The sequence below is a fragment of the Erpetoichthys calabaricus genome, chromosome 2, assembly GCF_900747795.2.
Source record: "Erpetoichthys calabaricus chromosome 2, fErpCal1.3, whole genome shotgun sequence".
NCBI lineage: Eukaryota > Metazoa > Chordata > Cladistia > Polypteriformes > Polypteridae > Erpetoichthys > Erpetoichthys calabaricus.
The window spans coordinates 346,974,162-347,000,758 of NC_041395.2; the positions used below are offsets into that span (position 1 = coordinate 346,974,162).

The following is a 26,597-nucleotide window of genomic DNA, read 5'->3' on the forward strand; positions in this document are numbered from 1 at the left end:
GAATTCATTAGGCCACTGGCGTCACCAGTGTGCCAGGACCTGTGGTGGCCATACATGCCCAAGCCATAAGACACCCCCCCCCCATCGGCCCCACCATGTAGAACAGATGAGGTGGTCTGATTTGGATCTCGGGCAGTCCCTTTCCGTCTCCACACATTGCTCTCGCCATCATCTTGATCAGTTCATCTTTGTCTCGTCTGTCCACATGACCTTTACCCAGAATTCTGCAGGCTCTTTGAAGTCCTTTTTCACAAACTGTAATGTGACCCACCTGTTTTTATGGCTGACTGGTGGTCTGCATCTTAATAATAATAATAATTCATTACATTTAATTTTGCGCTTTTCTCAGTACTCAAAGTGCTATCCACACAGGGAGGAACTGGGAAGCAAACCCACAATCCTCCAGAGTCTTCTTACTTACTGCAAAGCAGCAGCACTACCACCGCGCCACCTGTGAGGACTGCAGTGTGGCCTCTGTATTCCTGTTCATGAAGTCTTCTGTGAATGGCAGTCAGCCCCCTGAAGACTGTTTCTGATCTGTCAGACAGGCATTGGGGCTTTTTCTTCACCACAGTGAGGTGTCTTGGGGGGGGGGGGGGGGCTTCCTTGGCCTACCAGTCCCTTTGTGATTCCTGAGCTCACCAGTATATTCTTTCTTCTTCATGATATTCTAGACAGCTCATTTGGGTCATCCTAAGGGTTTATTGTTGTTTTACAGCCTCATGATGACTTCTTTGGCACAGCTCTCGTCCTCATGTTGAACAATTCTTCTTCTTCTTCTTTTGGCTGTTCCTGTTAGGGGTCGCCACAGCAGATCATCTTCTTCCATCTCTTCCCGTCCTTATCATTTTCCTCTGTTACACCCATCACCTGCATGTCCTCTCTCACCACATCCATAAACCTTCTCTTAGACCTTCCTCTTCTCACCTTGCCTGTCAGCTCTATCCTTAGCACCCTTCTCCCAATATACCCAGCGTGCATCTCTTCTCTGCACATGTCCAAAGCAATGCAATCTCACCTCTCTGACTTTGTCTCCCAACCATCCCTCTAATGTCCTCATTTCTAATCCTGTTCATCCTTATCACACCCAATGCAAATCTTCACATCTTTAACTCTGCCACCTCCAGCTCTGTCTCCTGTGCCACTGTCACCAGCCCATATAACACAGCTGGTCTCAGTACCGTCCTGTAGACCTTCACTTTCACTCTTGCTGATACCCGTCTGTCACAAATCACTCCTGACACTTTTCTCCACCCACTCCACCTTGCCTGAACTCTCTTCTTCACCTCTCTTCCACAATCCCGGTTACCCTGTTGATCCCAAGTATTTAAACTCCTCCACCTTCACCAACTCTACTCCCCTCATCCTCACCATTCCACTGACCTCCCTCTCATTCACACACATGTATTCTGTCCTGGTGGTCCTACTGACCTTCATTCCTCTACTCTCATATCTCCACCTCTCCAGAATCTCCTCCACCTGCACATCACAATGTCATCAGCAAACATCACAGTCCACGGGGTCTCCTGTCTAATCTCGTCTGTCAGCCTGTCCATCACCACTGGAGATAAGAGTGAGCTCAGAGCTGATCCCTGATGTGATCCCACCTCCATCACTCCTACTGCAGACCTCACCACTGTCACACTTCATATCCTGTACAACTCTTATGTACTTCTCTGTCACTCCCGACTTCCTCATACAATACCACAGCTCCTCTCAGTCACCCTGTCATATGCTTTCTCAGGTCCACAAAGACACAATGCAACTCCTTCTGTCTTCTCTAAACTTCCCCATCAACACCCTCAGAGCAAACCTCGTATCTGTGGTGCTCTTTCTTGGAATGAAACCATCCTGAATGATACTACTACTAATGTGTGATTTATATAGCACCGTTCCTAGGCTCAAGTTGCTTAAGATACAAATATTTTCTGGATATAACAATGAAGAAATTCATACAGGATAAACAAAACATTAAATAGAATAAAAGAAAGAATAAACCAGAGTATAACACTAACAGCGCCTACAGACTCCAAAGGTAGAACAAGTGTTGGAATTTCTGCATGGTGTGCCTGAAATGTCTGCAGATCCCCTTAAGTGAAAATCTGCAACGTGCACTTTAATCACAAGTCTGAATTGTTTGATTTGTAATTTTAAACTGTGGAGCAGAGGAGGAGATCAAGAAGAAAAGTCTTAGTTCCCAAACACATGAAGGGCACCACATATGTGGTCGTGATTTTTTTTTTTTTTTTTACACAAATCCATCCACCAAACCTGCTTTATCCTGGGCAGGGTCACGAGGAGCCCATCCCAAGAAGCATCGGGGACAAGGGCATTAACAATCAATCCCTGATTGGGGTGCCAGTCCATCGCAGGGCTAACACACACATCAGGGGACAACTGAACATTGCAAATCCACCGAACCTGCACGTCTGCAGGTGGAAACGGGAGCACTCAGAGGCAACCCATGCAGGTATGGGGGATGACATGCAGACTCCATGCAGGGAGGATTTGGGAACATGACCCACACCACAACCTCCACAGTCATATGAAAAAGTTTGGGAGCCCCTCTTAATTCTTTGGATTTTTGTTTCTCATTGGCTGAGCTTTCAAAGTAGCAACTTCCTTTTAATATCTGACATCCATCCATCCATCCAATATTCAACCTGCTATATCCTAACTACAGGTTCACGGGGGTCTGCTGGAGCCAATCCCAGACAACTCAGGGCACAAGGCAGGAAACAAACCCCAGACAGGGCGCCAGCCCACCGCAGTAATATCTGACATGCCTTATGGAAACAGTAGGATTTCAGCAGTGACATTAAGTTTATTGGATTAACAGAAAATATGCAATATGCCTCATAACAAAATTAGACAGGTGCATAAATGTGGGCACCCCAACAGAGATATGACATCAATACTTAGTTGAGCCTCCTTTTGTCCTCTCGACGCTGTCCTCCTATAGCCTCTGATGAGTGTCTGATTCTGGATGGAGGTCTTGTTCACCATTCTTCATACAAAATCTCTCCAGTTCAGTTCAATTTGATGGACAGCCTGCTTCAAATCATCCCATAGATTTTCGATGATATTCAAGTCAGAGGACTGTGACGGCCATTCCAGAACATTGTACTTCTCCCTCTGCATGAATGCCTTTGTAGATTTCCAACTGTGTTTTGGGTCATTGTCTTGTTGGAATATCCAACCCCTGTGTAACTTCAACTTTGTGACTGATGCTTGAACATTATCCTGAAGAATTTGTTGATATTGGGTTGAATTCATCAGACCCTCGACTTTAACAAGGGCCCCAGTCCCTGAACTAGCCACACAGCCACACAGCATGATGGAACCTCCACCCAATGTGACAGTAGGTAGCAGGTGTTTTTCTTGGACTGCGGTGTTCTTCTTCCGCCATGTAAAGTGCTTTTTGTTTTGACCAAATAACTCCATTTGTGTCTCATCAGTCCAAAGCACTTTGTTCCAAAATGAATCTGGCTTGTCTAAATGAGCATTGGCATACAACAAGCGACTCTGTTTGTGGCGCGAGTGCAGAAAGGGCTTCTTTCTCATCACCCTGCCATACAGATGCGCTGAATTGTAGAACGATGTATGGATACACCATCTGCAGCCAGATGTTCTTGCAGGTCTTGGGAAGTGATCTGTGGGTTGTCTATCACCATTCTCACAATCCTGTTCATATGCCGCTCCTGTATTTTTCTTGGCCTGCCAGACCTGCTGGTTTAACAGCAACTGTGCCTGTGGCCTTCCATTTCCTGATACCATTCCTTACAGTTACAGAAACTGACAGTTTAAACCTCTGAGATGGCTTTTTGTAGCCTTTCCCTAAACCAGGAGACTCAACAATCTTTGTTTTCAGATCTTTGGAGAGTTGCTTTGAGGATCCCATGCTGTCACTCTTCAGAGGAGAGTCAAAGGGAAGGAAGCACAACTTGTAATTGACCACCTTAAATCCCTTTATTTCTCCTGATTGGACACACCTGTGTATGAAGGCTTAACGAGCTCATCAACCAGTCAGCATTGAGCAGTGACAGCCATTCAAATCAGCACAATGACAAGGGGACCCACATTTGTGCACAGCCAGTTTTTCACATTTGATTTAATTTCATACAACTAAATACTGCGTCACTGAAAATCTTTGTTCAGAAAACACCGCAGTACTCCTAGGAAATGAAAGACAGACCAATGTTATCTTTATTGTTGAAAGGAGACTCAATTATTATGCAGGCTGAGAGGGGGTCCCAAACTTTTTCACAACTGTATCTCTCTGTTATATAAAAAAATCCTGAGACGAGACAAGACTTTTTTTTTTTTAGATTTTTTCAAGTCCCGTGAGATGAGACTTTGGCTGTGAGATTTTGTCAAGTCCCGCCCTCCTCTTAACCATATTCAGCCACGCCCACGGCCCTCTCACCTCTCATTGGTGTGAATGTTTTTGTCATCACAGTTCCTGCTCTCTCAGCTCTTATAAACTTTAACGTTTTCCTCACTAAGTTCCCAATTAAAGAAGACGTATTATGTCCAAATCTTATTGAAGAATTTCATCCTGAAGGGTTATCAACAGTAAAAATGAGTACACGAGCAATCCTAGCAGCGAGAAACAATGAAGTCAAACAAGTTAACAGGAAAATTGTCAATCGGTTACACGGCAAATTGCTTAAATGCGTATCAATAGACTCTGCTGAAGCAGTTGGTGGTGATGGTGCAGAAGATGAAAACATCAACTTATGATATCATGAAGAATATCTACAACCGTTAATACCATCTGGTCTTCCACCGGCTGAATTACTGTAGAAAGAAGGACACATCCAAGAAAGGTAATGGGGTCCATCTTCAGGAGATAACATGAGACACCAAAGGAGATCTCGATATGCCATTCGTATTAATGCGTTAACAATTTCCCGTGAGAATAGCTTTTGCAAAGACAATTAACAAATCACAGAGCCAAACATTCAAAAAAGTCAGTTTATTTATTAGAGAGAAACAAACGAAATTCACTCACGGGCAGTTATACGTTATGATGTCACAATGAAAATCCAAACACAGAATCAAAATTCAATGCGATATTGACGATATTTTACAGTAAAAGTGTAAGTTTAAAAAATATTTGCGTATTAATTTCAAATCCAAACAGAATGAAATCGTATAACGCAATGAAAAACGCTAACGCAACATGACACATAATTTTTTTTCAATTTTTACTTTGGTTAATTACTTGCTGTAATGTAAAGTAGTTAGTTCTATTATACATATGTTACAATTCCCATGAAAATAATAATCTGTTTAAAATTGGACATCAGCATCCTCATACAGGAGCGGCAGAACCCGCAGAGACTTGTGCGTAGCGCCCACCCAGGGGCTGCTGAGTAAAGCCCCCCTAGTTTCGTATTGTCACACACGTGCACATGGGAGGCAGCTAAAGGGCTTGAGGGATGGCAGTTCTGAGACATGCCGGGAGGTGGCAGAGTGCACTGACTCTTTTTCTCTCTTGCCTGCAGACCGTTCCCGGGAGATTCCACCTGGCTCTCGTGACATCATTTCCGGGACCGAGCCCGGACATGACGTCAGAGGGGTCGGAGCCAGTCAGGTCTCCTTCCATTGGCTCGGTCCCGGAAATGATGTCACGAGAGCCAGGTGGAATCTCCCGGGAATGTTCTGCAGGGTATAAGAGAGAAAAAGAGTCAGTGCACTCTGCCACCTCCCGGCATGTCTCAGAACTGCCATCCCTCAAGCCCTTTAGCTGCCTCCCATGCGCACGTGTGTGACAGTATCTTTTTGCAAACCAAGGAATTTCAAGAAACACGACCCTAGTGAAACATCCATCTACTAAAACGGGCTCAGAGGTCCATCTGCTTGGATTGTGTTGTGTGTTTGTGGACCTCCGTTCACAGGATATGCCTGACGTCCCTCTTTAAAGGTGTCTGCATTGTGTTGCCTTTTATCACTGGACGTTCCTCTCCCTTTGTCAGACATTCCAGCCCTGTGGTGGACACGGTCAGACAGACGTCTTATCGCTATAAGATAACGAGAATAACATTAACATTGAGAGATACTGGATATTCCCTAATTAGGCGACCCAGTGGCAGTACTGAGGCCCTGCATTACGGAGTTTGGAGTTTTTATTCCGAGTGCTCCTGTCGTAGTCTCCTTATTTCAGCCTGCACGTCTTTCCACAGTCCAAAAACATGGAGGTTAAGTAAATCGTCCCTAGTATGTGTGTTCACCTGGTGATGGAGCAGCATCCTGCCTTAAGCTTGATGGGATAGACCAGCAGTGGGCAATGTCGGTGGTCCTGGAGGGCCGCAGTGGCTGCAGGTTTTTGTTTTTTAATGAGAAGTCATTTATTGCTGATGAAGCTCTTTATTACTTAAGTGACATTTTGATGCTTCATTTTAGTGTTGTGAAGGTTCCCCATCCTTAATTGCTTATTTCAGTCTTAAACAGCTGCATTCACTGTTTTAATGGCTCCTTATTAACAGTAAGATGTAAAAGACAAAGCAGTTCTCCATCTCTGTGTGTTCATCTCGCTCTGTTTGATTTAATAAAACACTTAAGAGAAACTGAAAATGATCCTTTTTAGGCTTCAAGTCATTTGGATGATATCCTTGAAAAGGAAAAAATCTACGATAGAAGACCTTACACTGCAGAGCAACAAGCCATAAAATTAAATAAGGTCGGAGACTGATTGGTTTCTAATTAAGCAATAGGGTTGGAATGAAACCTGCAGCCACTGCGGCCCTCCAGGACTCCCACTGCCCGGACGCTGCCCTAGAGAGGTGGGATAGGAAGATGAATGGAGGGACTGATGTTCCTTAATTGTCACTAGTATGGTTTGTTGTGTGTGGTGCTTTTCTCTTGCCTGCCTGTAAAGATGATTTTTCCCTACAAGTCACAGTCGAGCGACTTTGTGAAGTAAAACCTAAACACGGCGGTAAATAAAAAAAAGGAAAGTCAGTTTGAAAATTGAGGCAAGTGCGATGAATAGAAGCCAACGTAATACAACTCATTTACAGTGGCTTATGGGTAGTTGGAACACACACACACACAGCGCAGTGCTCTGTTATCAGTCCAGTTGAAGCCAACGTCAAATGAACATGGAGGTTCCACTCAGGGTTTGAACTGTTGTCAATGTGCTGTAGTAAGATTTCTTTTGGGCATCGGGAATAAAAACGGCCGAAATTCACCAAATTCTACATCTGCACTCAGTAAAGAGCAAGATACAAAAAACTGAACTGAATGGAGGCCGACACACAAATGGCCGTTTGTCTTAACGGGACGACGCACCTCATACAGGGAGCACTACATGGAGGGAGTCGTGCATTTGGCGATTGCTTTATTTCAAGTCATAGGTATGTGCCAATGTGTAACTCAGCCACAGGGGATGCACAAACCAGTGTGTTTCTCCAGCTGGTCCCAAACCCGCATAAATGGGGAGGGTTACATCAGGAAGGGCATCCAGTGTAAAATTTTTCCAAATCAATATGCGGACAACAATAAAGATTTCCATGCCAGATCAGTTGAGCCCCGGGTTAACAACAACTGCCACCAGTACTGTTAGCCAACAGGGTGCTGGCGGAAATTGGGCTACTGTTGGCCGAAGAAAGAGGAGAAGAAGAAGAAAAACAAGAAGAAGGAGAAGAAGAGGGGTAGAATACATGTCCGGAGGCAGGAGGAAAGTAAAGAGTGGAACGGAGGGTAGGAACTCAATGTTGGCAGTATGACTGGTAAGGGCAGAGAGTTGGCAGATATGATGGAAAGAAGGAAGGTTGATATATTGTGTGTGAAGAGACTAAATGGAAGGGGAGTAAGGCCAGATGGATCGGAGGTGGATTCAAATTGTTCTATCATGGTGTGGATGGGAGGAGAAATGGAGTAGGAGTTACTCTGAAGGAACAGCATGTCAAGAGTGTCCTGGAGGTGAAAAGAGTGTGAGACAAAGTGATGATGATGATGATGAAGCTGGAAATTGGAGGTGTGATGATTCAATATTATCATGTGTACAAATAGAAGTACCATGTCCAATGAAATGCTTGCTTGCATGTGCCCCTGCAGACAGTGAACATACACAAAAAACACACACAATAAATAAGTGAATATAAATAAGTAAATAAAACCAGAATCCTAGGAATAAATAGAGACAGTGACAGAAGTATACGTGCGGGTAGCAGTGGAGGTGACACAAGGTTACCGATTGTTCACTAGTCTGACTGCAGTTGGGTAGAAACTGTTCCTGAACCTGGAGGTGCGCATCCAAATGGACTTTAGATGGGAGGAGGGTGAAAAGTGACAGTGCAGGGTGGGTGTGCAATGGGTGAGAAAGAAGATTTTTGGAGCGAGTTGGACGAAGTGATGAACAGCGAACCCAAGGCACAGAAATTGGCGATCGGAGCAGATTTTGGTGAAGGGAACAGAGAAGACGAGGAGGTGATGGGTAGGTATGGTGTCCAGGAGAGGAATGAAAAAGGTCAGAGGATAGTGGATTTTGCCAAAAGGATGGACATGGCTGTGGTGAATACGTATTTTAAGTAGAGGGAGGAACATAGGGTGACGTACAAGAGTGAAGGAAGATGCACACAAGTAGATGACATCCTATGCAGAAGAGTCAATCTGAAGGAGATTGAAGACTACAAAGTGGTGACAGGGGAAAGTGTAGTTAAGCAGCATAGGATGGTGGTCTGTAGGATGACACTGGAGATCAAGAAGAGGAAGAGAGTGAGGGCAGAGCCAAGGATCAAATGGTGGAAGTTGACAAAGGAACACTGCAAGGTGGAGTTTAGGGAGGAGGTGAGACAGGCACTGGGTGGCAGTGAAGAGTCACCAGACAGCTGGGCAACTACAGCAGATATAGTAAGGGTGACAGCAAGAAGGGGGCTTGGTGTGACATCTGGACAGAGGAAGGAGGAAAAGGAAACCTGGTGGTGGAATGAGGAAGTACAGGAGAGTATACAGAGGAAGAGGATGGCAAAGAAGAACTGGGATAGTCAGAGAGATGCAGAAAATAGACAAGAGTACAAGGAGATAAGGCACAAGATAAAAACAGAGGTGGTGAAGGCTAAAGAAAAGGAGTATGATGAGTTGTAGGAGAGGTTGGACACTAAGGAGGGAGAAAAGGACCGATGGGCTACACAGAGGGGCCGAGCTGGGAAAGATGTGCAGCAGGTTAGGGTGATAAAGGATAAAGATGGAAACGTACTCACAAGTGAGGAGAGTGTGTTGAGAAGATGGAAAGAGGACTGTGAGAGGCTGATGAATGAAGAGAACGAGAGAGAGAAGAGGTTGGATGATGTAGAGATAGTGAATCTGGAAGTGCAACGAATTAGCAAGGAGAAAGTAAGGACAGCGATGAAGAGGATGAAGAATGGAAAGGCTGTTGGTCTAGATGACATACCTATGGAAGCATGGAGGTGTTGAGGAGAGATGGCAGTGGAGTTTTTAACCAGATAGTTTAATGGAATCTTGGAAAGTGAGAGGATACCTGAGGAGTGGAGAAGAAGTGGACTGGTGGGCCGATATTTAAGAATAGGTTGCAGGACTGCAGTAACTACAGAGGGATAAAAATGATGAGCCACAGCATGAAGTTATGGGAAAGAGTAGTGGAAGCTCAGTTAAGAAGTGAGGTGATGATCAGTGAGCAGCAGGATGGTTTCATGCCAAGAAAGAGCACCACAGATGTGATGTTTGCTCTCAGGATGTTGATGGAAAAGTTTAGAGAAGGCCAGAAGGAGTCGCATTGCGTCTTTGTGGACCTTGGAAAGAATATGACAGGGTGACTAAGAGGAGTTGTGGTATTGTATGAGGAAGTTGGGAGTGGCAGAGAAGTATGTGAGAGTGGTACAGGATATGTACGAGGGGAGTGTGACTGTGGTGAAATCTGTATTAGGAGTGGCAGAGGTGGGATTACATCAGGGATCGGCTCTGAGCCCTTTCTTATCTCCAATGGTGATGGACAGGTTGACAGACGAGATTAGACAGGATCAACAGTACAGAGTAATGGGGATTGGGGAAGAGAGGTGAAGAAGAGTCAGATGGGTATCAGCAAGAGTGAAAGGGGAGGTCTACAAGATGGTAGTGAGACCAGCTATGTTATATGGGCTGGAGACGGTGGTACAGGAGACAGAGCTGGAGGTGGCAGAGACAAAGTCAGAGGCGAGATTGTGTTGGTTTGGACATGTGCAGGGGAGAGATGCTGGGGATATTGGGAGAAGTGTGCTAAGGATAGAGCTGCCAGGGAAGAGAAAAAGAGGAAGGCCTAACAGGAGGTTTACGGATGTGGTGAGAGGACATGCAGGTGATGGGTGTGACAGAGCAAGATAGAGAGGACAGTAAGATACGGAAGATGATCCGCTGTGGCGACCCCTAACGGGAGCAGCTGAAAGAAGATATGTGCAAATGTCTGCACACTTCTGCTCAAGTGATGGATTTCACCGAATCCCAAAGTTCTCCAGTTGCACGGCTGTTCCTCACACACACACAATTTACAATTCACATCAAAACCCTTGGACATGGGGGTCCCCTTGGAGGTGCAAACTGACCTTTTATTGTTAGACAAGGGCTGCAAATGTGGTTGGAACTGAAGAATGAACTGCATATTCATACATTAAGTGCCGATACTCATTGGGCAACAACACTGAAATGCCAGTATGGAGTACTGGGGTGTACTGGCACACTTCAAGCATGGACTTTAGATTATTTTTACACCAGGAAATGAGGTACAGACATTAACACATTTTCAATCCAAAATTGTTACAGAAACACAACCTCAGATTATCATCTTCTGTGGGTGCTACTGGTAATTAGCTGGGTTTTATTTTTAAAGATTACAGATTTCTAAAAATCCCCTCTCACTGAAACAAATTTTTTGAGACTTAATCTGAATGTTCCAAGTATTCACTTTTTGTAAAGCTCTCTCCTCCACAGGATTATTTCGTGTTCAAATCAGTACCTGTTTGTTCCACAGAGCTAATGTGGCCACAGTGTTCACTTGCCATTAAGGCCTCCCAGATCGGCCAGTCCGGTTTCTTCCTACACACTGGTAAAACAAAGGTAATCCAGCCCAGAAAGCTGTGGCCTACATGTGAGCTGTAATAATTCTTTACATTTATAGAGCACTTCTCATTACTCAAAGCACTTTAGTGAGTGGGGAGCCACTTTAACCACCACTGACGTGTAGTGCGACGACAGCCATTCTTTTGGCAGTAAGCTCACCACACACGAGCCGTTAGGTGGTGAAGGAGGAGAGACAGGGACAGAGAATGATTAGGAGCCAGAATGGCTAAGCAGGCCATGGAGGGCAACTTAGCTTGGACATCAGGATACACCCTGCCCTTTTCAGAAGGGGCTCTTTAATAAGCACACAGAGTCAGGCCCTCAGTTTTACTTCTCATCTGAAGGCCGGCACCACATTTACAGCACAGTATCCCCATCACTGCACTGGGTCATAACAACCCTGCTGGCATCACCAACACCTCTTCCAGCAGCAACCCCAGCATTCCCTGGATCAAGGGTTCTCAACGTCAGTCCTGGGGACCCCCTATGGCTGCAGATTTTTGTCCCAACCAGCTTGTTTTTAATTGGACTCCTGGGCTAATTAAGTGAACTGTTAATTGCCCAGATTCTGTGTTTTGGGAACACTATAGAAATTAGAAAACTAGGTTTGGTTAAAATTAAAATGCAATTACATGGGAATCGTATTTTTTTTTTCTTTTTAACAATACTTTCATCTTGATGTTCATTCTATTTTTTTGGGTGTTTAATTAGGCCATTGTTTTCTAATTAGTGGGTCAAACGCTAAAGTAGTTGCAGCCTTTCATGATTCAGTGTCGTTTGCCTGGGTGTCTGCTCTGCTCGTTTTTAATTGTCATTAATAAGATACAATGAAGGTAGCAAACTGCACAGATAAAGGGTAAAATATAATGAAAGCACCAAAAGTGACAAGCATTTAAATCTATAGCAAAATCAGAAACATTTCTAAATGTCTTATAAATGTAAAAATCATGATGCTGTGCTTTCTTAATGTACAATAAGAGGAAAAAACAGCTAATTAATTCAGATCAGTGTTATCAGTTGTCACCGATTAGGAAAAGGGTTAGAATGAAAACCTGCAGCCACGGCGGCCCTCCAGGCCTGGAGTTCGACACCCCTACCCTAGAATGGATGGGCCCAAACACGCTTAGCTTCAGGTGGATGACCAGTTCTGAAGCGCATGAAGTACAATTTCAAGGATGTGGGAGGCATCAAGTTTGTAATCTTTTTGCCAAAAACACTCCAGAAATTTAAAAAGTGTTTGCTCAACAAAAAAGTAATGGTTGAAGCCCGATAAAGCATTTTAAACAATGAAAGACGGCAAATGGGACTCCACAGTAAACAATTTCAAGGTGCACAAGAAACTCCTCAGTAAGCAAAGTTTGGGTTGAAATCCAGCGAGGTGATGGTTTGTTTAAACCTCAGCAGCCTGCTGTGCCAGCCCACCTTTGAGGCTCATCACATCACTGCTCGTGAATTCCTAACATTAATGTGTTAACAGGACGAGCAGCAGGATAAGCGCCATCCGTTCATTAGCACATTTCACATCAGAAAATTTCTAAAACTGCAATACAGACAACACAGGAGATTTCCAAGCAAGTTATTTCTCATAGTACACTTGAAAGGTGATGGTGTAAAAAAAAAACTCCTTTAAGACAAATTACTGAGAGCCACTCCGTTAGGATGATACCATTTATTTGACCAAAAAACACACAATGTTTATGCGACAAGAGCAGATGCTGTAGAAGATTCACTGTAAAAGAAAAAAAAATAAAAATTAGATACCCCAAACGTGCTGTTACTCCAACTTTACACTCTAATATCAGAATCTTAGTGAAGCAGCAGACAGAAGGCAAAAACCAAATACTGGACATCCCGGGGAGGCCAGTCAAAGGCTAGGCCCTTTGGTGCGGTGCATAATGTTGGCTTAATCCACATTAACATGGATACTTCTAAAATAATAAGTTCTGTTGAAGTATTATGTTCAAACAGCTGTCAAAAGGTTAAATCATAAATCTTTCCTAGTGTCCATACACAGCTCATCAGCCAACAGTGACTTTAATTTACGGAGGAAACAAAGTAAATTCAAATATAATCCCCCCCAACACACATAAAAGCAGCAGCACCCAAAAAACCAGTCAGTCAGACACGCGTGTGCCTGACAGGCCATCTTTAGGGCTCTGATTGGACCTGTAATACCACCCCGACAGGTGAGGTGGCGCTGTCAGTAATGCCGTCACTTTCACCCTACGACAGATTGACATGGCCACAAAGCTCCACTCTTTCCATTATGTGCCATATATAACATACTGCAATGCCCTCTGTCAGTGTTCATTACTGGACTGGCAACTGGGAGAGACGCACCAGCTTTGGCTGAAATGTCAACCCCACTTGTTTCAGTGTGGATGGAAGGTTGGGGGGGGGGGGCTCTTTCAGACATACCTGTGTTAGTGTGGAGTTGGTCTTAAGAGTCACCAATTAACTAACACTCACCTTTAGGGGAGGAAAAACCCTGCGGGTTTTCTTTTCTTCACACAGACAGACAATGAGTAGGTGCAACATCAGAACCTGTGCTCCTGGACTTTAGACTGACCATTGCACCAAGTTCTCTTTACTTACTACCATAGGCTCAACAGGTCTCTTTTTGCTTTGATCACTTAAATAAAATTATATTCCTTTTCTGGATATCACCGATACTTACTACTTCCAGTTGGGTGGCAGTACTCTTCTGGTCTTGTAATAACGGGCCAGCCTGTGGATTCTGCTCTCAATAAGAATCAAACGAAACTTGGCATCTTTGTCCTGGAAGTTAAATAGCAGAAAATAAAAAAAGGGCTAATCAATTTACAAGAATATCTGGACACTGGTCTACGGCCTATAAAATGTCAACATTTGTCACAATATATACGTATTGCCTGCTCTTCAGGAACAACAAAGTCACCCAAGCTGTGTCCCTGCTGACTGCAGGCTTCTGTCTGTGTCACGTCAGTGGTGAACTGCCACTCAACTGACCTGCCTTCATTTCCCAGGCTGTACTCCATTGGCTCCTTTTATGTTTTAGATGCCCAGTTGTGTGTTTGTTATTCTGATAGGACATCTTGTTCTGTAATGTGTCACTCACACAGGCAAACACACTGAAGTTGTAGTGTTTGTGACTTTTGTCACCAGCAGCTTTGTCTGATCTTAGCCAGTCTTCTGAAGTAGCTTATTTGTCTCAGGGTCGCTGGAAACTAGTCTCTGTCCTAGATACACTGGACCCAATGGTGGGAGAGCGAGTGACCAGCGGGTCATTAGACATACATTACATTACACACCACCATGCTTGAGCACGACTGGAATGAAAGGTGCACCAGACCACTTATGAAAGGATCCCAGCTTCAATTATGAAAATAAATGGGGAGAACTGCCACCACAGTCATCCCCAAAAATTCCTGAGCAATGGCATATTTGAATGAATTAAGAATTTCATTACACAATTATAAAATGTGATGGGGTTGAGGGTTTTTCCCATCATCTTCCATTTTAGGCCAATGAAGACCCCTTACCTTCCTGTTCCTTTCCAAATGCTTACGGACGGCCACAGCCTTCTTGATCAGATGATACAGATCCTCCGGGAGGTCAGGGGCCAAACCTTTGGATTTAAGGATTCTTAGAATCTTGTTGCCAGTGACAAAGCGCACTTGAGCAACACCATGAGAGTCCCTCAAAATAACACCTAAAAGGGTGGAACACACACATTCACATTAAATACTTTAAATCGACTTTCAAGTTCTCATTTGTACTTTATTTACAGCAGACCAAATACACATCGACATATCCACAACTTCATCCACTGACCAAGCAGTGAATTTTAACATATCTAATGGCAGAGCCACAAGGTCTAGGGCAGCAGTTTCTGGACACATTCAGAAGTCTGACAATTAATAATAATTCTTTGCATTTATGTAACGCTTTTCTCACTACTCAAAGCATTATTCAAGTTATTGTCTGTTTTTTACCTGCATTTTTTTATTACTCTTTAATTTAATATTTTTTGCTGCTGGAGTATGTGAATTTCCCCCTGGGATTAATAAAGTATCTATCTATCTATCTATCTATCAAAGCGCTCAGCAATTGCAGGTTAAGGGCCTTCTTGCTCAAGGGCCCAACAGAGCAGAGTCCCTTTTGGCATTTTATGGGATTCGAACCGGCAACCTTCCGATTGCCAGTGCAGATCCCCAACCTCAGAGCCACCACTCCGTCTTATTATACGCTACCTGGTGTTATTTGTGAAAACAGAGTTTAGCTGCAATATGTACTTTTGACATTAAGATACAACTCATTTGTTTAAGAATCTAAAAGTTCTAAAATTAGGCGAAAAGAAAAAAAAAAAAAAGCAAAATACAGCAAACAAACAATGGGCATCACACCGACATGCGATTTATATTCCGTAGAACGCTTCCTGAAGAAACATTTAAAATCTTTGTACACGACTGTAGTTCCTCTTTGAATGGATTAGCTCAGGGGTCTCCACCTCCAGTCCTGGAGAGCTTCTGTGACTGCAGGTTTTCATTTTAACCCTTTTCTTAATTAGTGACCTGATTTTGCTGCTAATTAACTCTTTGCCTTCATTTTAAATGATGCACAAGACGACTCAGACCCCTTATTTCTTTTTTCCTTAATTAGCAACCAAAAAATATCAAGACACAAATTGAACACAAACAACAACCTGCATCCACCACACAATAACTGAAAATAAAGAAAGGTGAAGGCCTCAGTAATGTTGATCTCAGGTCAATATTTTGAGAGCCAGCGCTCTGCAAAAAGGAAATTAACAGTTTTAGAAATGTCTGCCATGGCAGAATGAGTGCCATGAAATTAAATAACGGGTTTAATTAGCAATGAGAATTGGCTTCAAATTAAGAAACTGAACAAAGTGAAGTTGGTTGGAGTCTGAGGCCCCAACTTAGTTGCTCATCTGTTGGCTCGCTTCACATCAAATTTATGTTTAAGTGCAGTTTAAAGGAAAAAAAAAAAGAAAATCAATTCAGCGGTCAGAGTCTCAAGAAAAGTCAATCAGAATAAAGGGAAATACTTAATTAGCAGCAAAAACGGGTCACTAAGAGTTAAAATGAACTTGCAGCCACAGTAGCTCTCCAGACCCCCATATTAGAGTAATGTGCTTAGTGACTTGTAAAAATGAAATATTGGAATAAACCGTCCAGTGGCACCTTCATAATTTCCAAGGTGACCTCAAGTCTCAGTTATGTCACCAAAAAAATTCTGCCAACACTGAATTAAGTTGTAAAAAAATCATTTCTGCTACTTGTTCATTCCATTATGTGACTTTAAAAAAGCCATTTGATAGCATTAAATACTGAAACACAAAGTAATATCGCAAAATGAGGCAGACACAAAATATGGCTTACACTTAAAATGAAAATACTCAACCATCGAAAACACCAAGTATTCAAAACCAGAACCATTAAGGAATATTCCATCCAAAAATGGCAGGTGCTACTTGCTCCATCTAATAGTCGAGGAAAAACAAAAAGCTTATAAAAACAGAACCCAATGGTGACCAACAGCAAATTACTTCAAAAAGGCCTCTGGACAACTAATGCCGTGCGTTACATAATCTACAGGTCAGTTATCCAGTCGAATGCTCAAAACAGGCCATGCACTGTTTGTTACAATATAACTTGCTTCAAAAATACTGCGTCTCCAAACTGAAGAGAGGACTCTTGGCTAATGAATCGGGGGGCTCGTCTTCAATTGACAAGCACAGCATTAAATTGAATTTCCCCTTTGGATTAATAAAGTATCTATCTATCTATCTATCTATCTATCTATCTTAAAGGAGAGACTTTCCTGTTCACAATACAGTCATCCCTCACCTATCGTGGGGGTTACGTTCCAGAGCCCCCCCACTATTGGTGAAAATCCGCAAAGTAGCGACCTTACATTTATTTTAAGGCTTTATAAACCGTACCCACTCTCTTATAAACCTTACCATCTTATTACGTCCACTTACAACTCGTTTTGCGCCCTGGTTAAAGGACACGGTGACCGTAGATCTTATATGCTTTTCCTCCTTTTTAAATAAAAAGAATCGTTGACTCACTGATGCCGTAATGGCATCCTACAGCGGTGTAGCTGTTCCCTTCCTTCAACATATCCAAACCTTTTACCTTTTCGGCAATCGTTAGAATCTTGTGTTGGCGCTTGGGCACGGCCCCTGAAGCAGTAGCAGATCGTTTTGGAGCCATAACGAAGGGCTTGACTACACACAAACACAAAAGAGCACAAAAGTTAACTCTTTACACAGCAAAACATGTTGATGCTGAATGTGTGAGACGAGACTTCCTGGTTAACGCAGTGGAATCGAATTCAGCGCACTGTCACTGAGCCAATCAGCACACAGGAACTTAACTGTGTGCTCTGATTGGGTAGCTTCTCAGCCATCCGCCACTAGAGTCCATTGTATGAAATCAACTGGGCAAACCAACTGAGGAAGCATGTACCAGAAATGAAGACCTCATAGTCCGCAGAAACCCGCAAAGCAGAGAAAAATCCGTATTTTATATTTAGATATGCTTACATATAAAATCTGCGATAGAGTGAAGCTGCGAAAGTCGAAGCGCAATATAGCGAGGGATTACTGTATACACCGAACTCTCTGGAAAGAAAATAAATATTATAATAAAAAAATGCATACATTTGAACAGGGCTGTGGAGTCGGTAGATAAATACAGAGGAGTCGGAGTCTCGAAGGATTCAATATGCTAACGTATTTTCCATGTTGACTGAAGGAAGGCAACATTCACGTCATCATTTAACCAGAGAACTACTGGCTAGGAGGCCGATTCTCTACCGTATTAAACAAAAGACAAGAACCCCAGAACACACATCAGGCCATAGCACACACCTCCATCATTACACTTGTTAAACACATTATATCTGAAATAAAATGAACACTTTTTGTAATGTACCATAATCCAGATTACAGTATGTGAATGTCAGGTTGTATAATAACTTTATACTTGTAGTAACACAACTATGCACTGGACTTTATTCTTACATCAGAAGTACTTAATTAGGACTATTGTTTGTGAAATGGAACATTTCAATTTAAAATTAATAGGATATTTAAATTTTGCCAACCCCAGGTACCCAAAATTGACAGCCCTGCACTTTAAACCCATTAACTGGCACGATCCTCATTTGGGGATCATGTACTTCAAACCGGGAGGAAATCCTTCTCCAAACCAGCCAAGAGTCGTGTTCCTGTTGATATCAGAACCTCTGGAACTGGTCACTACATCGAACGCACAGAAATGGGCAAACAAAGGAAGTGTGCAGCGTGTAAGACTAACGCAAGAAAACAGTGCTGCAAATGTAATGTTGAACTACATGTTGAGTGTTTTCCAGTATGGCACCAAAACTAGTATGTGTCATGATCCCCATTTGGGGATGGCCAAAATTTTGAAATGTTGGAAAAAGTACAAATGTTGAGATTCAAAATATATGCTTTCCTTATTAAGCAGATGTTAATCTAGAACAATAAAGCGAAAATATTCGGAAAAAAAATTGGCAGTTAATGGGTTAAAGCATATGAGCGGATAACAGGCATGCGATTTAAGCAACATAAATATCAGGAGAATTAAAATTTTCTTTCCATGGACATTTTCAACATCATTTGCTCTTGTACAGCATTGGTCATCTGTATATTTTCTATCACATCAAACTTCTCTCTCTCATTCTGCATGAAAACTAGGATTAAAACTCCTATCCCATCTCAGCCTTCACCACAAACAACTTGGGGTAAGAAAAAAAAATATTTATTTGAAAAACTCCATATGTGATTAAAATACAGAAACCAAGTAAAATTTTGCCTGTAAACTTTCACCCAGAATCTGCTGGTCTAGATAGATACTTTATTAATCCCAAGGGGAAATTCACACACTCCAGCAGCAGCATACTGATAAAGAAAATATTAAAGAGTGATAACAATGCAGGTATAGGTCTAGACCTACAGTGTGGTGCTGCGGCTCTGCAAATGGATAAATCTCAAAAATGCAGTTTTAGGCATAAGATGAGTGGTCAAAACTAGAGCCTATCAGGCAGGATTAGTTTTACATCAGAAGGTGCGGGTCAACTCAGTGTTTGAAGTGGGGCGACACACACCAGCACTTCTCAGGTCCTCACAGTTGATGTATGTGTACCTCCAGATTGGACCACAGTAGCAATCCTTATTTATAAAATCAGTATGTCTATTCAAGGAGGACAGCCCCACACACCCCCATAAAAACTGAGGAACTTAAGTCAAGGGACATTATGCTCAAACTACGTAATGCACTAGTAAGACCGACTACATCTGGAGTGCCGTGTGCAGTTGTGGTCACTACGGCACAAGACAGACATAGCAGCACTGGAAGCTGTGCGGAGGACAACCAAGTGCACCCCAGGACTTGAGTTCATATCCTACGCGGACAGAGTCAGGCAATTCAACCGGTTTAGTCTGAGCAGACACCTAATCCAGGTATTTCAAATCTTCAAAGGCAAAATTCATCTTAAGGATGAATCACATACTTGAGGACATCCGTGGAAATTAAGGGGAAGTACATTTGAAATGGAAGCCAAGATGCACTTCTTTCCACACAGAGTTGTGGGACTCTGGAACATACTACTGAGGCATGGCGACATTAAGAGGAATCAGGAGATTTGCGGACAGCTTAGCTAAACAAACGGGCTCGATGGACTGAATGGTCTTCTCTCATTTGTTTTGTTCTGGAGAGGTTTGAGGCCGAGACCAAAACTGAACTCCTTGGATGTCATTGCACACCCCATGTTTGAAGGAGAAATGGCGCTGCACATCACCCCAAACACACAGCAGACTTCATATAACTGAAGGAAGGTTCAACAGAGAAATGACATTCGATAAAAATCTGCTGCCACCTACCAGGATGCTGAAGATGAAACAAAGGGGGCCACTTCAGCAAGACACAAGGATCCCAAACACACAGCCAAGGAAACTCGATTGGTTTCAGAGAATAAAGGAGCTGCTTGAACGGCCCAGTCAATCAGCTGACTTGAATCCAATTGGAAAATCGATGGAAGGAACTGAAGATCAGAGTTCATAGATGAGGACCCCGGAACCTTCCAGATTTGGGCCAAAAATCCCACCTGAGCAACGCATGCGACGAGTTTCTCCATACAGGAGGCGTCTTGAAGCTGCCGTTACCAACAAAAGGTTTTTCTACTGAGTATTCAATACATTTCAGTAAGCGTGTTCAATACTTTTTCCTGTGTCATTCCACTTTATTACACAATTGATGGACTTGTTTGTATGTGTGGATTACTGGGGTCTTTACCGAAACCTGTGGTGAAGATTTCATGTCAATAGTCCATTAGAAACATTTACTGTGAAAAACGACGCCTTCCAATACTTATTCTCCTTGCTGTATGTGTGCCTTTGGACTTTTGAGGCAACACAAGACCCCTTTCATCTCCTGTTATTTAGTGTGTGTAACACAGAGTACCACACAGGTCTAGGTGTCCCCACTTCCAGCACGGAGTAATTTGTGTAATTTTTATAGACTTTATATGGAAGGTAAAGGGTGGTGTAATCTTTGCTGAGACATGAATGCTCAGTCTGTAAAAAGTCTGTCAGGAACGATTTGGACAGGACTAACACTACAGGTCCTTTGCTAATTAACTTTACCCCAACTCTAAATTAGTTCAAATCAGGCACAAGCAGCACACACATAATATAACCATTAGTTTAAAACAAAATGCACGTTAGGATGCGTCACCATAGGTACTGCCATTTTCCTCCAAATAGCTCACTTTGTCTTTGCAGTGAGGGTCCCCCAGTTTGCCCCACACCGCGTACTCACCGATCTGGGATGGTGTCAGGCCTTTCTTGGCCAATTTGTAGATCTGTTCTTTAACATCATCAGACGTCAGTTTAAGCCACTAAGGAGGGGAAGAAAAACATCTTTTAATAAAGACCACCGCTGTCAACAACGAAGAGAGACTTCACCCACGTGGAGATCTGCCAAACGTGGGGATGGGACACAACTTGAAAGGCCATTCAAACGATACTCACCGTGGGCACACTGCGCCGGTACGGCAGAGCTGACTGGGACAAGCCCTTTCTGTCGGGATTGAAAAATAAAAAGGATGAGGATTAACACTTGAGCTGCGGCCTCCACTCCCAAAGCACCGACCACGCGATCGGAGCGCCGCTAAACACAAACCGGCACTGGGCGGTACACGCGCGCGAGGAAGTGCTGGCAACTCCCGTAACGAGACCCGGCGAGCCGCTGCGACTTCAATCTGTAACGACTGAGCTAACTAACTAAAGGACTCGCGGATTTCATTCACTCACAAACCACGAACATCGCCAAGGGTTTCGTGGAAATGCGGCCCAGTGAGGCCCTCGTGTAATAACTCGAGCGGCCTTCAGCGCGGCGGCGGCTTCTTCATATTTTTTTTTTGACTGTCCGATGGCCGTTTTCCGTGCGGTTATCTGGGAGTCTCCGCGTTCTTTAAAAGCCGCCGTTAACAGTCAGCAGCACGCGGCCATGACTGACGAGAGGTCCCGTTGTCTATGTCAAAATACTTTACAATTTTTTTGCTTTCCACGCCTAATTCCAACAAAGACGACTTCACGCATTACTCCCTCATGCTCTCTCACTTTTTACACCTTCACTGCTCGGGCGCAAAGCCACTTTTTAAGGTTCCGAAGTCTGCTTACCCAGGAGCGTGCATACGACCCATGATGGCGGCGTGGAGGAAGAGAAGGCTCGGAACGCGCCTGCGCACAGATCACGGCCCAGCGCAGGAAGTGACGTGTCAAAAGTGGGCTCGATGACGTTTCTCACCTCGCATCATATTTACAAAAAAATCATCGCAGCAAGTGGGAATGATAAAAAAAAAAAAAGAGGGAATTCGGGGGTTACCTTTAGTACAACTTTATGGAAACGAAAAAGTAAAATAATCAAATACCAAAAACACAGTGTAACGACATCAGGACTGGGCGGATGTGCTCGGAGTTTCTTTTCCCAGTTAAGATTCTGGCCGCTGCATTCTGCGCTTTTTCTAATCCAGGGGTGTGGAACTCCGGGCCTGGAGGGCCGCAGTGGCTGCAGGTTTTCATTCTCACCCTTTTCCTAATCAGCGAGTAATTTTCACTGCTAATTAACTCCTTTTCCCTTTAGTTCAATAGCCCTGTTTTTAAGGATTCAGCCCTCTGAATTAATTCCTTTCTTCATTAAATGGCAGCCAAACAGAAATGAGACGTGAAACGAGCCAACAGATGACCCGCTAAACTGGGATTTCAAACTTAAAACCAATTTCACTCCAAACAGTCTCTTAACGAGAAGCTGATTCTTTTTGTTAATTATTCCCGTTATTTAATTCAATGGCTTGTTGCTGCTCTCGTTTCCAAATTTGTTGATTTTTCAATTGTCAAGATGTTTTGGTGACCTGAGAGATCAAACTTACTGAGACCTTCACCTTTCTTTATTTTCAGATATTGTGTGACGGGCACAGGTGAGCTGGTCATGTTTAATGTCTCATTATTGTTTGGCTACTAATTAAGGAAAACGAAACAATTAAGGAGCCTGAGTCAAGGTAATTAAAACTAAAGCAGAAGAAGTTAATTAGCAGTAAAAATGGCTCACTAATGAAGAAGATGGTTAGAATGAAAACCTGCAGCCACTGCGGCCCTTGAGGACCAGAGTTTGACACCCGTGCTCTAATCCAGGGGTCCTCAGTCCCAGTCCTGGAGGGCCGCAGTGGCTGCTGGTTTTTGTTCTAACCTGGTTGCTTAATTAGAAAGCAATTCTTGCCAATAATTTAATTTCATGGCTTGTTAGTCCTTTAACTCTGCTATGTCAGGTAATTCTTATATCCTGGATTTTTTTTTTCCTTTCTAAGGAGGTCATCCAAATGATTTGAAGTCTAAAATGGATGAGTAATTCTCAGTCCTTCACTTTTTTCTCTTCACTTTCCTTCCAAGTATTTAATTAAACCCAATAGTGCATGATAAATACACACAAGTGTAAATGGTAACAAGCTAAATGCAGAAATGCTGGTCTCTTTTGTCATTTGCATGCTATCGCTAATTAGGAGCCATTAAAAACCAAGAATACGTCTGTTTAAGACTAAAATAAACAATAAGGGTTCAAAGTCAATGAGTGAGACAACTAAAGTGAAGCAGAAGTGTCACTTGAGCAATAAGGGCTTCTTATTAAGCAATTGGGTTGGAGCAAAAACCTGCAGCCACTGCGGCCCTCCAGGGCTGTGACTGAGGACCCCTGCTCTAATCGATTGATGTCTTTTTTTGGGTGGTCCTGAGAGGAGTGCGTTACAGTAATCTAGTCGACTGAAAACAAAAGAGCGAACTCATTTCTCAGCATCTTGCAATGTTATAAGAGGTCTAACTTTTGTTATATTTCTTAACTGAAAAAAATGATGTCCTAGTAATCTGATTAATATGTGATTTAAAATTCAGGTTACAGTCAATAGTTACCCCTAAATTCTTTACCTCTGTCTTGACTTTTATTCCTAATGCATCAAGTTTATTTCTAATAACTTCCTTATATCCATTACTGCCAATCAGAAATGAGAAAATTACTACTCAGCCATTCAGAAACACAAGACAGACATTAGGGGTCTGTGAATCAAGAGAGTCGGGGTCATCAGGTGCTATTGAGAAATACAGCAGTGTGTCATCAGTGTGGTGGCTCACGTTGGGCCCTGAGATAATCTGACCTCATGGAGATCGAGAAGAGCAGCGGACCACCATATAGAATATTAGGGGTCTCTGAAGTATAATTACCACAACTAACAAAACATTTTCTACCTGCCAGGTAGGACTCAAACCAATTTAAGACCCTGCCAGAGCGGCCCACCCATTGACTAAGAATACTGTGATCAATGGTATCGAATGCGGCACTCAGATCTAAGAGGATGAGAACAGATAGACGGCCTCTGTCTGCATTGACTACTTTAACGAGTGCAGTTTCTGTGCTGTGATTTGTTCTGAAGCCCGACTGAAACTTATCAAGAATAGCAGGTTTATTGAGGTGGTCATTAAACTGCATAATGATGGCCTTCTCTAGGATTTTATTTAGGAAAGGCAGGTAACATGGGTTGGCACCCTGCCCAGGACTGGTTCCTGCCTTGTGCCCTGCGTTGGCTGGGATTGGCTCCAGCAGACCCCCTGTGACCCTGTAATTAGGATATAGCGGGTTGGATAATGGATGGATGTTTGTCTTTATTTGTATTTAGGTTGCTCAAAGAGTGGGACTTTAGAGACCCTCAAAGCTCTACTTGATGTCATCATGTAGAAATAAACAAGAATGACAGACTCATTGGGCTGAATGGCCTAAAGTTCTACACCAGACTGAACTTTCTGGCACACAGCAGCCAGTAGGATTCTCTGAATGGTCGATCCTGCCGACTACGCCAGTCCCTCTTTATGAGTGTACGGCCACACAAGAAACACACACTAGCAAGTCACAGGGTCCTGTGTGAGGACCTGAAGATGAGAGTGAAACCTAAAGACCAAGAAGATTTGTAACCAAGAATACTAATAACCTAAAGATCCATCCATCCATCCATCCATTATCCAACCCGCTGAATCTGAACACAGGGTCACGGGGGTCCGCTGGAGCCAATCCCAGCCAACATAAATATAATCAAACCATAAACCACATTATTTTACCAGCCAATGGCAGGCAGCAGGGTTCTCTGAAGTATTGATCCTGCCAACTACACCAGCTATACCAGTCCCTCCTTATGAGAGACACTGGGTTTGTACTTGACAGAATTTTTAAGCCTCAGTTGCCAGTAAAACTTTAATTCCGTCATCTTTTAGACGTCGTCATCCCACCCGTCCACCTGTCATGACCTGTGAGTGCCCCACATTACTGCCGTGTCATTTGTTTCCAGCTATTGTTGTTCAGCTGCCTTTTGTGTTTCCCTTGAACTTCTCGTCTTTGTAAGTTTCTAATTTTTGATTCCTGGACCTTTTGCTCTGCTTGGATTAGATTTTAGATTTAATTTTTGTCTTTATCTGCGGTGGGTTGGCAGCCTGCCCGGGATTGGTTCCTGCCTTGTGCCCTGTGTTGGCTGGGATTGGCTCCAGCAGACCCCCGTGACCCTGTGTTTGGATTCAGCGGGTTGGAAAATGGATGGATGGATGGAAGGAAGGCAGGTAACAAATCAGGCTAAACATTTCCAAAGCAGTGGAGTTGAGATTATTTTTCTTGAGCAGAGGTTTAACTACAGCAGTCTGGGAAGACCCCCGTATCTAATGACGAGTTTACTATGTCAAGAATACTCTCCGTTAGCACGGCCGATACGGCTTTGAAATAACTTGTCGGTATTGGGTCAAGGATGCAGGTGGGGGGGTCTCAGGTGAGAAATTATTTTATATAAATCAGGTAAATCTATCCTGGTGAAAGAATTTAATTTGTTTATAATGGAGTACCGGGGTTTAAGAGGTTCAGTATTAGGGAGATGTACTTTATTATTTCTAATATTAATTTTGTGATTAAAAAATACAGCAAAAGCCTCACAAGTTTCACTGGAAGTTTTTTGGAGGCATTCCATTGAGTGACCTCTGAGTTTAGCAGACGATCAACAGGAGAGAAGACGACTCTGGGATTACTAGCATTGTTATTTAGAGTTCAAGACGGACCGTGTTATTGTATTCTGTTATTTTAACCTTCAATATCTCACAGTGGACAATCAGTCAAGAAACCTAAAAGAAAAAGAGCTAAGAATCCTCATCAGCACTCGACAATAAACCAGAGAAAGAGAAGAAGAGTCCTGACAATCTCAGCGTGGACCACAACAGTTTAGATAGATAGATAGATAGATAGATAGATAGATAGATAGATAGATAGATAGATAGATAGATAGATAGACTTTATTAATCCCAAGGGAAAGTTCCCATACTCCAGCAGTTAAAGAGTGGTAACAATGCAGATATACAGACAGACAATAGGAATTGAAGAGTCACATAGTGTGGTGGAGGAGCGATCTCCTCAGTCTGTCAGTGGAGCAGGACGGTGACAGCAGTCTGTCGCTGAAACTGCTCCTCTGTCTGGAGATGATCCTGTTCAGTGCATGCAGTGGATTCTCCATGATTGACAGGAGTCTGCTCAGCGCCCGTCGCTCTGCCACAGATGTTAAACTGTCCAGCTCCATGCCTACAATAGAGCCTGCCTTCCTCACCAGTTTGTCCAGGCGTGAGGCGTCCTTCTTCTTTATTTTGCCTCCCCAGCACACCACCACGTAGAAGAGGGTGCTCGCCACAACCGTCTGATAGAACATCTGCAGCATCTTATTGCAGATGTTGAAGGACGCCAGCCTTCTAAGGAAGTATAGTCGTCTCTGTCCTCTCTTACACAGATCATCAGTATTGGCAGTCCAGTCTAATTTATCATCCAGCTGCACTCCCAGATATTTATAGGTCTGCACCATCTGCACAGTCACCTTTGATGATCACGGGGTCCATGAGGGGTCTGGGCCTCCTAAAATCCACCACCAGCTCTTTGGTTTTT

At 43.3% G+C, this 26,597-nt stretch overlaps 2 protein-coding genes across 2 annotated transcripts in view; one reads left to right on the forward strand and one right to left on the reverse strand.

The window, feature by feature from the left end:
* The window catches only part of LOC114647400 (uncharacterized), a 723,921-nt gene that overhangs the window by 46,648 nt on the left and 650,676 nt on the right, over positions 1-26,597 (forward strand). The window lies entirely within an intron of this gene.
* Positions 12,713-21,885, reverse strand: rps13 (ribosomal protein S13). The gene is made up of 6 exons (XM_028796108.2): positions 21,776-21,885; positions 21,125-21,173; positions 20,913-20,991; positions 14,580-14,749; positions 13,736-13,836; positions 12,713-12,787 (listed from the first exon to the last, which is right to left on the reverse strand). The coding sequence occupies exons 1-6, from the start codon at positions 21,796-21,798 to the stop codon at positions 12,754-12,756; spliced, it is 456 nt and encodes a 151-aa protein (XP_028651941.1). The 5' UTR covers positions 21,799-21,885; the 3' UTR covers positions 12,713-12,753.